The sequence below is a fragment of the Haliaeetus leucocephalus genome, unplaced genomic scaffold, assembly GCF_000737465.1.
Source record: "Haliaeetus leucocephalus isolate CR32 unplaced genomic scaffold, Haliaeetus_leucocephalus-4.0 Scaffold473, whole genome shotgun sequence".
Classification (NCBI taxonomy): domain Eukaryota; kingdom Metazoa; phylum Chordata; class Aves; order Accipitriformes; family Accipitridae; genus Haliaeetus; species Haliaeetus leucocephalus.
Genome location: NW_010972909.1, coordinates 8,399,400 through 8,413,517, shown reverse-complemented (window position 1 = coordinate 8,413,517; position 14,118 = coordinate 8,399,400). Strand labels below are relative to the sequence as shown.

Here is a 14,118-nt window from a genome sequence, read left to right as displayed (position 1 = left end):
TCTGTATTGGGCTGCCAGTCTGGTAAATAATTGTAATTCACCAGGAATACTGCAAAAAAAGTTGAAAACTTTTTTCCTTCTTCAGCTGTTTCTCAAATGGGATTTTTTTGATCAGTCTTCGATATTTTGCTTGCAGAATTTTATGCTAGTATTGCTTGCATTTTTCAATCTAAGAAGACTACTGTGCTTAGAGAAGCTCTTCATAATTTACACTTACCCATGATTAGTTGCTGAATAATAATTTTTCTTCTTATATTGTATGAGGATTATGCTTGTTTATCAATAAGATTAGCATTTTAATGAAGCTTTTTATTTTTATTTGAACTCTGTATAAATGTAAAAAATCACATTTCCAAAGTCCTATCATAATGTTTATTCAAAGATGCATATTTCTGATCCATTATACTCATTAGGGGATTAATTTAAGTGGCGGCCAACGACAGAGAATCTGTGTAGCTCGAGCACTCTATCAGAACACCAACATTGTCTTCTTGGTAAGATTTTTCTTTTTCACATGCACTCTGGAAAGTTAATAATAAAACTGTCATTCTTTCCATTTAGCTTTAGAAAAATTTATGTTAGATTTAGATAATTATAGGACTTGTATTCAACTCCAAATCCAAATTATAGAGCTAGGAAATAAACATCCACAAGAGGCAGCATCAAAACGTACTGAGAGACTGATGAAGGTGGGATGTCTTACCAAGATTAACACTGGAAGAATATAACAGGTTGTCTAAATTCTGCTTTCTCTCAGTGATGACCTACTGTCAACATAGTTCCACTGAAATCAGCAGGACTTCTGATAAGGAAAAGCACCATAATGCAATTACTTGTGAGCAATGAACAGACTGAGGGTTCAGCACTCTCCTGCAGAGTGCTGTGGATTTGGACAAACTTTCCCTTCTCTGTTACTAATTTCAAGGCATGTCAGGAATTTCAGGAGGCTACTGCTCATGAAGGGGCTGTTTGAGCCTCTTCAAAATTAAACAGGGACTTCTGTTCTTAGAGAAAAAGTGTTTTCTTATTAAAATTCTTACCTGAATGTTGTCTTGTTGCTAGTCACACTCACTCAAAGTGAAGACCAAGCACATCTGCAGTTTAGTTTGGAGGAAATTAGAAGAGTTCCTAACTCTAACTTTCTTGTGCCAGTTTCCCATCAAAATTAGGCCCAAGCTTGGCTCTGAATCCTGGCATTTTCAAATTTGGATGGGAAATTTCAGTTCTCATGTTCCTGATCAGAATTACTCCACACTGTCACTGTGGCACCAGCACTGTACAGATCTAGACACAAAAAATTAACTGAGTCCATTACTATGAACTGAAGAGCAATGGATTCTAGCTCACTGTTTTGTAGTGCACCCCTCTGACTATGTCTTAGAGAGGGTGGAAACGTTAGTCATGGCAGATGCTTTCTATTTTTAAAAAACTCTTGAGAGAAATAAAACTAATTTTTGTATCCTGTACTAATATTTTTTAATTTGATTTGATTGCAGGATGACCCATTCTCTGCGCTGGACATTCACTTAAGTGATCATTTAATGCAGGAAGGGATTTTGAAGTTTCTGCAAGAAGACAAGAGGACTCTTGTTCTGGTGACACATAAATTACAATACCTACCACATGCCGACTGGGTAAGAGAAGAGATAGCATGATGCAGATTTTCTAATGATGAACGTACACTTGAAGTCAGCACCATAATGCTTAAGGACGTCACTGCTTTTCTCTGTAATAGAGTCCCTCCTTCTTAATTCCATATGTCATGTGGCTAACTGCCAACTTAAGAATTCATTAACAAAATATTGAATAAAATGAACACAGAAATTTTCTTGATGGTAATCTCACCAATACTGAGACAAATTTTGTAGGATGCAGGTCAGTGATTATGGTATCTGTATCTATAGTCAGGCCTATTGGATGCTTTCTCCCCTAGATCATAGCAATGAAGGATGGAATGGTGCTTAGAGAAGGGACACTAAAGGATATCCAAACCAAAGATACTGAGCTATATGAACACTGGAAAACTTTGATGAATCGCCAAGATCAAGAATTGGAAAAGGTAAATAGGAGCATTGTGGGCAAGGATGACCTTTCGGAAAAGAAATATTTTTCAGTTAATTTCTAAAAAACCCAAACCATGTCAGAAAGCAAATTTTAAACTAGGCATTAGGGAAAAAACACATGAAATGTAAGGAACTTTAAGGACTGGAGTAGATTGTCCAGGAAGCGTGTGGTATATCCGTCATGGGTGGTTTGTAAAGACACGAGGCAAACATCCTTTTGAAATGCGGTGTACAACTGATCCTTTGCTAGGGCAAGGGATGGACTAAGAGACTTCCTAAAGCACCTCTTAGCCTTTTATTCTGTTATTGCCATGAGTATTTAGGATTCTCTAAAGACTATTTTTGAAGTTTTTATCATTCCAGAAGAGAGGGAATGAAAGAATGGAAGAAAGAGAGAGGGAAGGAAGTGGACGAAGCAGGATTTTCTGAAAGATAAATGCTAAAATACTGTGCTTTTGCATTCTGTGAGCTAAATGATCCAAATAAAGTCTCTTTGAGGTTACTGTTGGGGCTACCACAGTGGCAGACAGCTAAGCTCTCAAATTAGTAAACAAGTTTCCTTATTACAGGATATGGAAGCTGACCAGACTACTCTTGAGAGAAAAACCCTTAGAAGGGCCATGTACCCCAGAGAATCCAAATCACAACTGGAAGATGAAGATGAAGGTATGTTTTATCATTTCACTTTATTTACTCTATTACCATGTTTCATTGCCTTTCCACTTGAATAGCTGGCAGTTCTTAGCAACAAAGTATGAAGATGTTGATGACACTTGGTAATAACAGTAGAAAGTCCAATACTTTGACCTGTTTACAATATGACTTGTTTAAGGGATTCTCCATAGATTTCTCTAAACGTTGTGCAGGGATAAGGGTGTACCAAAACAAGTTAATTTCTTTGCTAACTCATCCTGTCTGGAGGTGTTGAGGGGTGAGATAGAAGTAAAACAACAGTAAGAATTGTAATTAGAGCAAATTGAGGTAGCTCTGCCTAGTCATTGCCACAATAATGTTAGATCAGCTGTCGCCCTATCCCTCACGACATATCTGTGAATGGTCTGTTCTGGGCTTTTGAAGTATCACCGTGGGATCAAACTTGTAGTTATTTTCAATTCCTTTTTGGATATGGAGTTAACCTGCTATTTTTCTAGCTTGGACCATTTATGGGAGAAGCTTTAGGCTTTGTTCTCAAGCTTAGCTTCTTGCTCCCCCCAGGTCTTGATGCTTTTAGAGGTGCAGATTCAGATTCACATCACTTTTAAAGGGGGGCGGGGGGCAGAATGGTTGGAGATTGGCAGCTGGCAACGAGACCCGTGAAGAACATCCTTGGGATGCTAGACCAGGCCTACAGGGAGTAGTCAGCCCTGGCAAGCAGTAAGTTTGTGCCAGGGAAGAGAAGAGGTGAACTGCAGGCTTCACCTTAACTCAACAGGAGCACTAATTGCAGGGATTATCATGGCGATACTGGCTGGAGTGATCACAGAATGCACACTAGCTATTAAAAGGCTCTTTATTGCTGCCTTATGTTTCATCTGGCAATGCTCATGACAGATTGTCATCTCTAGTCACATGTCTGTAAGTCCTGGATTGCTCCATTTTGAAGAAGTTCCCAATCACTGTACGATGGGCAGAGCTGGACCCCAAAGCCCTTGAGACAGAAATATTATGTTGGCTTCGTACTTCTTTGGCAGAGCCGAGCAGAATACCTCTTAATATGTGCAGTCATCAGTATACTTTATCAGTTAAATTCTTGAAGGAGTTTAAATAGACGTCATTCCCAAGCTCCTCCTTTTGGTCTGTGCAAGAAAGCCTTGCCAAAAACCTGTATCTTTTTTGTGGGGTAAAATAGAAAACATGGGGGAAAAAGACATGTCCATATAGTCCACAGAATGCCTGCAAAAAGCAGACATCATTCAGATCAAAAAACACATATCAATAACTTCAGGACAGAAATATAATCTGACATTGCATTCTAGGTCATCCACACTTACTATGTGACCTAGGGAATGTACACAAAGTCTCTGTGTGTTAAGAAGTGTAGAATTTCAACTTTCAAGAAATCACTTACTAATTCATTTTTAATGTTCAAAGTCAGAAATGAGTGGAAATGTAGTTAGTACAGGCTGTCAAGAGCAGGTTAACATTTCTCTTCCCCAAGTGTGCCTGCAAGGCTATGATATTTATATTCTTATTATCTGGAAAAAAAATAATTTTTAGATGTCATGTTTATGCACCTATGAAATATATATTTCCATAGCAGAAGTCTTCTACCAATTTTATTTCAGTATAATTTGAACAATTATGATTTTATCAGAGCAAAACTTTAGTACTCTTGAATGAAGGGAAAACTGAACCCTTTCATGCAACAGATGACAGAGCACCTGGATGGAAAGCTTTGGAGTGCTTTCTAGAATCTTCCATGTGACCCAAAGTGCTCTGCTGACTGTATAATAAAAGCAGCTGAACAGGTTGGGAAAGGCCTAGTCTCTACTACAAATAGTCAGTACTGAAGACCTAATTTACAAAAATATTGCATTAACAAAACCGTAACAAGTCAAAGACTGACGGTCTATAGAGTTGCTCAAAGAGCACAGGGGAAGTCTTATGAAAATATATCTGAAGTTTTTGCTGTTCTTAAATGACAAATTGAATTTTGCCGTTAAAATTAAAATTCAAAACAAAATAGAAGTCAGCCAAATCCAATAAAGCCAGGTATAATTCTTAGTACTGAATCCAAGCTAACTTGATCAAATGTCTGAGTCACAGAGGAAGAAGAGGAAGAGGATGAAGATGATAATATGTCAACTGTCTTGAGGCTCAGGACAAAGATGCCGTGGAAAACCTGCTGGAGATATCTAACCTCTGGAGGATTTTTCTTGCTCTTTCTGATGATTTTCTCAAAGTTGTTGAAGCACTCAGTTATAGTGGCCATAGATTATTGGCTTGCTACATGGACATCCATGGACAATGCAAATGAAGTCAGGAACTTTGGTGATAAGAGCACAAATAAGGTGGGCCATATCTTGGAGCTTGACAGGGAAAAAAGAAAAGAAAAAAATGTTCTAAAGTAATTATTTGCTGTTCGTCTAGAAGCCAGCTAGATTGGAAACACACATAGATATAGTAAGATTGATTATTATATAGGATGGATGAATTGTTCATGCTGAAACATAAGACAATTGAAATTTTATCAATCTTTTCAAACTTGCAAAACTGAAACAGAGGCATGTTTAAGGTTAGAAAAATGATTGACCTTTCAAAGGAAGGAATGTCGTAGTAAACTTTTCCATCTGGATTTTTTAACACCTAAGTCAATGACCCCATTTTCCGAAGTACTGGCTGTCCAGTAATGTCCTGCCAGAAAAAAAAAAAAAAGTCTTCAAATGTACTACTTAAATACAATCTGCTTAAAGCTGTAAATTTGACTCATATACAAATATCTCACTGGAATCTACTTAGTAAACTTTCAGAAGACTTCAATGTGTTATAGTCCTGGCAGATTAGGATTTGCTCTGGGAATTTTAGTGGTGCTTGAACTTAATAAGGTGGAACTTTCCAACATCTCTCAAATGCCTTAATTCTTGAGAAGTTCTACTTTGGTTGTCTGAGTTTCTTGGCTAACAATTTGCATACTTTTGCATTGTGTCCAGTTAGTCTATCTTCACAGTTCTAAGTACTATCACCTCAAGGTCTCGAAGGGTACTTATCAGTAGGTTGAGGGATCTTAGAACTGCCAGATCTTCTGAAACAAATGATGTGTTCTAATGTGAAATTAATGAACTGCAGTTCCTCCATAGTTCTTCTATTTCCCAAAGATTATGTTAATATAATCATGTAATAATATATGGGATATGACATGCTAGCAGATTGGTACCAGGTACATTGGGAACTTTCCAGCAGAAAAGAGAAATGGGTGTTTATTTCTAGGACTGACGTATTTGTCATTTTATTAGACTTATCATGTAGCTGTCTTCAGCACCCTCTCTGGAGCAGGGATTGTCCTTTGCCTCATCACATCTCTGACTGTGGAGTGGATGGGCCTCACAGCAGCCAAGAACCTACACCATAATCTCCTCAACAAAATCATCCTTGGACCAATCAGGTACAGCAAAAATAACATTCCTCCTGAACAACTACATGGTCAAAACCTGTCCTCTTTGTAACTGGGAGGGTACTCCTGTGAAAAGCTCTTATATTTGCCCTCAAGGCCTCAAAAAGTGAAAATAGGAGACGTAATCAGGGGAAAAAGTTCCATGTCAGAACATGTGAAATTCTGACCCCTTTTTTATCTGGCTGAAATGTGTCAGATAGCTAGCACCCCCTTCCAGGCTGGCATGTCAGTGACGGCTTTGAGTGCAGTTCTAGCTCCAGGGCACTCAGCTCCAACTCTGAGCAATGGGCATGCTGTCACACAACGTGGACACCAGGCTTCTTCCAATGGCTGGGGACAGGTTCTGTGCACGATAACCACAGTCTCTCACATGCAGCACGTTGGCCAAAAGGGTGCCTGCCTAACAAATACAGTTATCACAGTGCTTTCATGAAACAACTGAGTCCTGGTGCCCAGTACCACGCAGGAGGTTGAGCAGCAGCCAGGGACAGGCTGTGATCTTTGCAAGGGATCTTAAATCTTTAGGGAGCATGGATGAAAGAGCAGCAGGCAAGACGGTAAGTTTTTGGAAGAGGAGACTTAAAAGTTTTTCCAGGAGGAAGTGCCAAGAGGTGCATTTAGATAGTCAGGATGCAGGCATTATGATCTGTTAGGTTATTCAAAGTTACTGCTTGGTTTTAGAAAATGGCTGGACACAGCTCTATGTTCTGTCTGACTGGGCTTTCTACCCAAAACTGGAATTCCTTTTCAGGTAACTTTTTGGTTTTAATTTGTTCAACAGGTTCTTCGATATGACTCCATTGGGGCTAATTCTAAATCGCTTCTCTGCTGATACAAATATCATTGATCAGGTAGACATATCAATATATTCTGTTTTATTACGTCTTGGCTTTAATTTTCACTTAGCTACTGGATAAGTTGATGTATTAAAATATTCAGTAGGGAAAGGCATAGCAAAAACAGGCTCTGGGAATGATGATAGACAAACTCAAAATAGAAGTTACACACATTTGTAGTAATGAGGGCAGGTAACAATTAGAATAAACATGGTGGGAGATGGTGGCTCTTCATTTCTTCATATGCAGACTGATTGCTTCTGTTGGAAGATCTGGACTAGCAAAACACCAGATTTGGAGCTCAAAACAGGAAATAGGCTAGAATATAATAACTTTAACTATATGGGAGAGCACATGACAAATAGATGTTCCGTGCTGGTTGCAGCACATGTGAATTTAGAGCATTCAGGGAGAGGAAGGGATGCTTTCACTGTGGCTGTGAATTAAAATGTTTAGATGAGCAATAATCCTGAATGTAAGGGTGATGGGAAGATGGAAGGAAAATTAAGAGGCTCTGAGAAAGAGCATGCTGTTCCTCTAAATATTTGGGATATCAAGAACAATTTTCTTTCTTGCCTGTTATATAAATGAGGTGGAAATGGCTCCTATTTCCCCATGATCTTTGAAACACTGACCTTTCGAAAAAATCTACTGACTCATTTTTTAACCTCTGCACATTTGAGTAGTAGACCTGCAGAAGCATAAAGGCTCCTGATACAGGGAGAATATCAATGAGTGTACAGTGGTATCATTCCACTTTCCCTATGGTCCTCTATAGGAAAAGGCATATAGTGGTACTACCAGTGATTTTTGCCTTATGTATATTTTTTGTTTTGCCCTAGCACATTCCTCCTACGCTGGAGTCTCTTACTCGGTCCACCTTACTCTGCCTGTCAGCCATTGGAATGATCTCCTATGCCACTCCATGGTTCCTTGTTGCCCTCGTGCCTCTTGGGATAGCATTTTATTTCATCCAGAAATACTTCAGAGTTGCTTCCAAGTACGTATTAAAAAACTGTCCTGAAAATGTCTTCTAAAAAAATTGTACGTAAGAATTGTGATGGAATGTGAGGTTATAGGAGCTAGTATAAGGAGGAAATGGCCATGGCGTCCTGCTTTTGATCCTGAGGTGTGAGTTTGAGACATACATTGGAGGATGTTTCCAGCTGACTGACTACAGATGTGGTATTTGGGGAAGTAACACTAGTTGCAGCACTTTTGTACACTGTTGGCTATAGAGTCAGATGAGCATGAAGTTTGTTAATCAACTGAGCCGGCTCGGATCTGGTCAAAGCTCCTCTTTGACCTTTTGAGGGTTAGTAGAGAATGGAAAATAACTTCCTGGATTAACGTCAGTCATAGCTTTTTCTTCATATTTCTTCATAGCAATTTCTTTCACATTGGGAAATTCACATTTCCACTCTACTGCAACATTTCATATTCAGAATGATTTGGCTGGTTATAAAGAGTACATTCTTTCAGCAAGAGTGTCATGATTTCTTAGAGTCACGCTTCTAGTGCTGAACTCATTATATAATTTAGTAAAACATCTTAAGCAAGCCATTTGACTTTTTTTTCTTAAATTCAATCAGTCATGCTTCTTTTTTTAATCAGCCAGATTTCTGGCTGGATTTACTCCACTTTCTGATACTTAAAAATACCCATTAAGGTGCCTGCCGACCTGCAAGGAGGCCAAAACAACCTACCATCATTAGCAACTGACTTCTGGCCCTGTCTTTGCAGTAGGCACATGGTAAAGCATTAGCTGCTGTTTTGTAGCATCTGGTTAAGAGACACAGTGTTTTTCAACTGAGCGTACCAATACAGTTGGCCTCACAAATTATACTCTTATTTAGGTGGCCTGAGAAAGAATTGTGTTAGTTATTCCCCTTAAATCAATGGAGCAGGAGGAGCAACATATCAATAATTTAGCTTCACTTTACCCTACTTCTCATCAGCTTTCCTCAGAATTTCCAAGGAGATTTATTCATAAGAAAACTCTATAATCAGAATGCACAAACCAAAAATGTTTAATTCTGAAATAACTTGCTTAAATTCCCTGAGATTTTTCAGAAACCTTGTTCTTTCCCCACCAGGTTTCCAAACTAAAGCTGTACGTGGCAGCACACCAGGTCTCAAGGTGGATGAGGCATCAGGAGACCTGGTTGTCATTCTTAAGTTCATTGTGGTCTTCTGAGTGTCACCCTGTCTTGCTACACATAACAGTGCACATTGTGTAAACTTCTTAGTTAAAATACACAAGAGTAGGCAAAGCTGATGTATTAGACCCCCCCAGGGAAATACTACAGTTTCTCTCTGTATTTTATATATGAAAGTAAAGTCTCCATCCATCTCCAAATCTGGTTTTCCCACATGCTGTACCCATAGCCATACCATGCAAGCTAGCGAGAGGTTGATCACCCCTGTAAGTCAGTGCACACACACTTGCACCCGTTGGCTCTGCAAGTCCATAACTTTAAATTAAACTCTTTTAATTGTGAGGCATTCAGGGGCTGACTTGTATTCCTTCAATCCACAACAGAAATTAATAAATCTAATTTATTTCTAGAAAAAATAGTCTTGGGATATGTAGGATGAAGGAATAGTTTCAGCCAGTATTATAACTTACTTGCATGCAATACTTTCCAGGCTTCACTAATTTTTAGAAATGCAAATATTTCCAGTATTCCTTGCAGCACTTTGACTCTCTGTTGTATTTTCCATTACATGTCTCAAAAACTCCTGTGTATTTTCCATCATAAATTTGAAAGAGAGCATATTTATCATCAAAACATAAGCAGCAAATCCAGTCCTGTATACTGTAACATTCAGCATCATGGAGCACTTATTTCTCCCTATCTATCTAATACAGTGTGCAAACATAGTAGGATTTTAATAAAGATTTTAAATATCTAATGATCTGGCCTCTCTTCTGTTTATACAACTGGCTGCTGTGCCAATGGCAGAGTGTTACAGAAAGTTGTATTTGTGTCTGTGGTTTGGAAAATGTTCCTGTTTCAGGAGACTGGAATTTTTAAACTTAAATATCATCCCTCCATGCAGGTGTTGAAAATACCATTGCTGAATAATTGAGGAAATTTCTCATTCATATTATTTCTCTGTCAGTGCTGTCTCTATTTCAACCAGTGTGATAATGTTAACACCACAAATAGAAGGTCTGCTATATTTTACGTTCAGCATGTTGCAGTACTTAAAGATACTCAAAACAAGGCAAGGTTTATATGGAAAGGCACCCTTTTTGTTAGGCCAGCTGATAGAGTTGCAATAAAACAGATAAACTTGCAGATACTCTAACTCTATTTTATACCTGATGTATAAGGCACAAATAACATGCTATAAATTTGAAAATCAACTGTTCTGAATTCAAGTTAATTATATTAATTATATTAATAAATTAGAACATTTGAGGATAAAAGGTAATTAGCATCTGGCTAAAATGGACAGCAGGTTTTTATCTGGGAGAGATGATGTTCTCTGTGGGACAAAGAGAAGCTTAGCTGTGACCAAAAGCTAGATTGTGGAGGTGGCTGGGAGATGATTCAAAGGCTCCTATGGCAAAAGAGAAATATGATATTCCCATGTCAGTGTCTTTCCGTACTATAAAACCCACTATTTTGTGTCATCCTGAAAAGAATATGTGCAACACATAAAATGTCTATTCTTGTCTGTTACGCAGTGAAATTTCTACAGAGATGTTTACATTGTAATGGCTGTCTGCTGTTTTTTGTACTCCCAGGGACCTCCAGGAACTTGATGACAGCACCCAGCTACCTTTACTCTGTCACTTCTCTGAGACAGCTGAAGGCCTTACCACCATTAGAGCGTTCAGGTCAGTAAAACAAATGATTAAAGGGAGGCTTGGGTTTTGGTCTGGCCCATGCAGCTTGCTTGGAGAATGTCTGAGGGTAAATTGTTGGATATGGTGGACTTTAATTAAGCCATCTCAAAAAAGGGAAGAAATTTTCTTTTCCTGTTGCTTTGCCATGCCTCTAAACACTTGTGCATATTTTCAGTAACACACTAATTTATCTGTGCTGGTTTTCCGCTGAATTAAAGATGATACTTTTTTAGGATACGATATTTAAACTTTTAAGACGTTTAGTTTAACCTTACTTGGACGACAGGGAGCTCTCCTTTGCCAGGCAGGCACAGGCACCACTCCTTCAGACCCCCCTCCTATATCCTACAAACTGCGCTATCCAAGTGCCCTGGAATCATTTCTGTATTTAACCCACTTCTCAGGCAGGGAAACATCATTATAGCACTCTCCAACCAAAAGTCAACATGCAGCTTGAGAGACTTTCCAAGAAAACTACAGCAGAACAGAACTTAATATTGTAAAACCTAGCCTTGTCAATCAAAACTGAAAAATAAATTCCAGAAGATTCAGAGAATCTTTCCAACTTCCCATGCATATATTTTTTCTCTACTTGCTACATGAAATGTAGCCCAACTTCTCCTCCATATATTCACTACATTATAGCTAGCATGACTCTGTCAAAAGTGCCAGCTTGATGGTGCCCCCCAGCAAGCGTAACTTGCATTCATTCTGTACAATGTAGAATTTCAAACCAGTGCAGATCTCACTGCAGTGCTATCTGCACACCTATTTTAACAGCTTAAGACTGTTGCATCGCTTCAAGGTAGCTTTAGGACCCAGGCTATTAGTACAGAGTGCTGCAGTAAGGACTGTGGCAGGACAAGCAAAAAGGTTGCTGTGTTGAAGAGATGTGAGCCAGCGGTCAACAAATGTTTTAACAAGTTTTGTCAACCAGAATGATGTATTGAAACAATAAGTTATAATTAAGTCCTGATGCTGAGTGCTTCTTGAGAGGTTCAGAGTGGCCTTTCATCACGCTATCTATCTCCTCAGAAAGACAAAGGAGCTTAGCACTTCTTGGGAGTTGTTCAACTCTTCTTTACCTTACAAAAAGGCAATGTGGGCTTGGACAACAGAGAGCAGAAGGCAGCCTCACAGAAGGACCAGGCATCATAACCATCACTTGAGCTTTCCAGGATCTCTGGTGCTAATCAAAGCCATTTCATTTCCCTGTCTATGCTCCACTGTCAACCAAACCTGAAGTCTCCAGTGTTTTTTGCCGGCAAGCTCATATTTACTAATAGTCCTGTTAGTCATTCTCTGCAGTTTGAGTTCAGTATGTTCCAGGATAAAATAGAGCAGCTCCTCACATAACTTACCACAAAGTAGTACAGTTGGATCAGAAAGCAATTTCAGTGACCTTTGCTGTTTGTCATCTGACAGGATAAAAGTCTAAAACTGCCCAGAAGATGAGCTGGACATGGATGAAAAGATACAGATTGAGCATGTCAGATTTTCCATTAGGAAAACAGGAGTTTTGCTGCCAGAAAGGCAGATGAGCAGAATAGTCAGTGCATCTTTGCTCCTCCCCACGTCATTACTGTTGCCAGTTGCTGTTTTGCAGAGGTTGCTTGCCATGTTTACAAGCTGTGTAGAAGGAAATAAAGTATCAGTGAGAAAAGGCAAAAAAAAAAAAAAAAGAAGTTTCTGGCAGAACAGGGGTTACAGGTGCTTCACAGCAGGGCCCTGAGACTATAAAATGGAAGAGCTTGCTGTCATAAAACAGACGATAAGCTGCTGAATGAAGTTCAGCTAGTTTATTCAAGTGAGGATATTTTAACAGACAGTAGAATATGAAACAATGAAATGGTTTCCATCTGACTGCAGGTCATACCTAAAGTACTGCAAGGCACCATGAATTTAATACACTACACCAACAGAGCTTTCCCCCTCCCCTCCCAAAGCGTACCTTGGCTCTTAGGCACTCTGTCATCCTTGCACTGGTTTTTAAATGTGACGGGCATTACGCGGGGGAGAGAGAAACACGCGCCAGTGGAGGTAACACCGCTCATTTTGGTAATTCAGAAATTATCTATAGCTCTCCCTCACTGTAGTTTTCCAAGCTGCTTAGGCAATGTGCGACTGGCTGAGAAAACAGCTGAGCTGAGTAGCTGAAAAGTATTGAGCTACTGATCAATCTACAGTCTATTAGTTGAAACCTCAGAGGTGTCACTCCTGTTGAAGACTCCTGCAGCTGGCCAGGTAACTTCCGAAATCAGATTTTGAGCTGACAGGTGAGCCTTCTGCTCTTGCTAGTGGCTTGTGAGGAAGAAACGAGGGGCCACAGCAGCACTCGCCTGTGAGAGGACTGGAGGGCAGCAGCAGGAAGGAAAACCGTCCCTAGCAGCCTGGCATTGCAGTCTCTTTGAGGGGACAGGCTCTGATCCAAAATCTAGGCCGATATAATTGCTTGTTGAACAAATTCCTCCCCATCGTACATGTAGCTCTGCCTGGTTAAGGAGAGCCCTGGCAGCAGGTACGGGTCCTTAGGGCAGAGTTTTTAACCCAAAGTTTGGCGAAAGCAGAAGGGCAAAAAGTTTTGGTTTGGGGGGAGGGGAGGGAGACAAGAGTTTAATGTGTCATCCTTTTGTGTATGGGTGTATAATGTGTTGTAATATAACAACTTTGCTCTTGGCAGGCACGAAGCCAGATTTAAACAACGTATGCTGGAACTAACGGACACGAACAACATTGCCTACTTATTTCTATCGGCTGCCAACAGATGGCTGGAGGTCAGGACGGTACGTTCAGTTTCATCCCAGCCATGGTTTTGAAACCTTGGAAGCAAACAGAGACTTTGCCTGATGCAGAGAAGATAATAACGAGAATTAATCTCGCGATGAGATTATACACACTGTTCCTTAAAATAGATTGGGATTGTTTATGTTAAACCCATAGGGTTTTTTCAGCTTTCTTGGCCGGGGGTAAGAAAATACAAGTCTCCCTCATCTTTTGCTGTTGTGATGTCTAGCGTCTGAAGAGAGTGCAAGAACAAACATTTACATAACTTGAAGTAAGGCTTTCTCTACTACTGTGCAGCATCTGCAGACCTGCTGCAGCAGGAACTGCTTTCAAAGCAGAGCATGGATTTTAGTAGTTTTGTGGACTGTGCCATCATTCTGCCAGGGCTGGTTTAGGCACCACTGAGCTTCCAGGTCCTGAGGTATCTCTCCAGCAACAGGTTTAATCCCACAGCTGTAATTTAAA

The 14,118-nt window shown here is 39.7% G+C and overlaps 1 protein-coding gene across 1 annotated transcript in view; it reads left to right on the top strand.

Moving 5' to 3' along the window:
* Positions 1–14,118, top strand: part of ABCC9 (ATP-binding cassette, sub-family C (CFTR/MRP), member 9) — a 74,983-nt gene that overhangs the window by 46,548 nt on the left and 14,317 nt on the right. The window contains exons 21-30 of the mRNA XM_010575430.1: positions 414–494; positions 1,497–1,634; positions 1,934–2,059; positions 2,633–2,729; positions 4,830–5,041; positions 6,017–6,165; positions 6,956–7,025; positions 7,853–8,010; positions 10,768–10,860; positions 13,550–13,652. Coding sequence (XP_010573732.1) covers positions 414–494; positions 1,497–1,634; positions 1,934–2,059; positions 2,633–2,729; positions 4,830–5,041; positions 6,017–6,165; positions 6,956–7,025; positions 7,853–8,010; positions 10,768–10,860; positions 13,550–13,652 — 1,227 coding nt within the window. The remainder of the gene's footprint in view (positions 1–413; positions 495–1,496; positions 1,635–1,933; positions 2,060–2,632; positions 2,730–4,829; positions 5,042–6,016; positions 6,166–6,955; positions 7,026–7,852; positions 8,011–10,767; positions 10,861–13,549; positions 13,653–14,118) is intronic.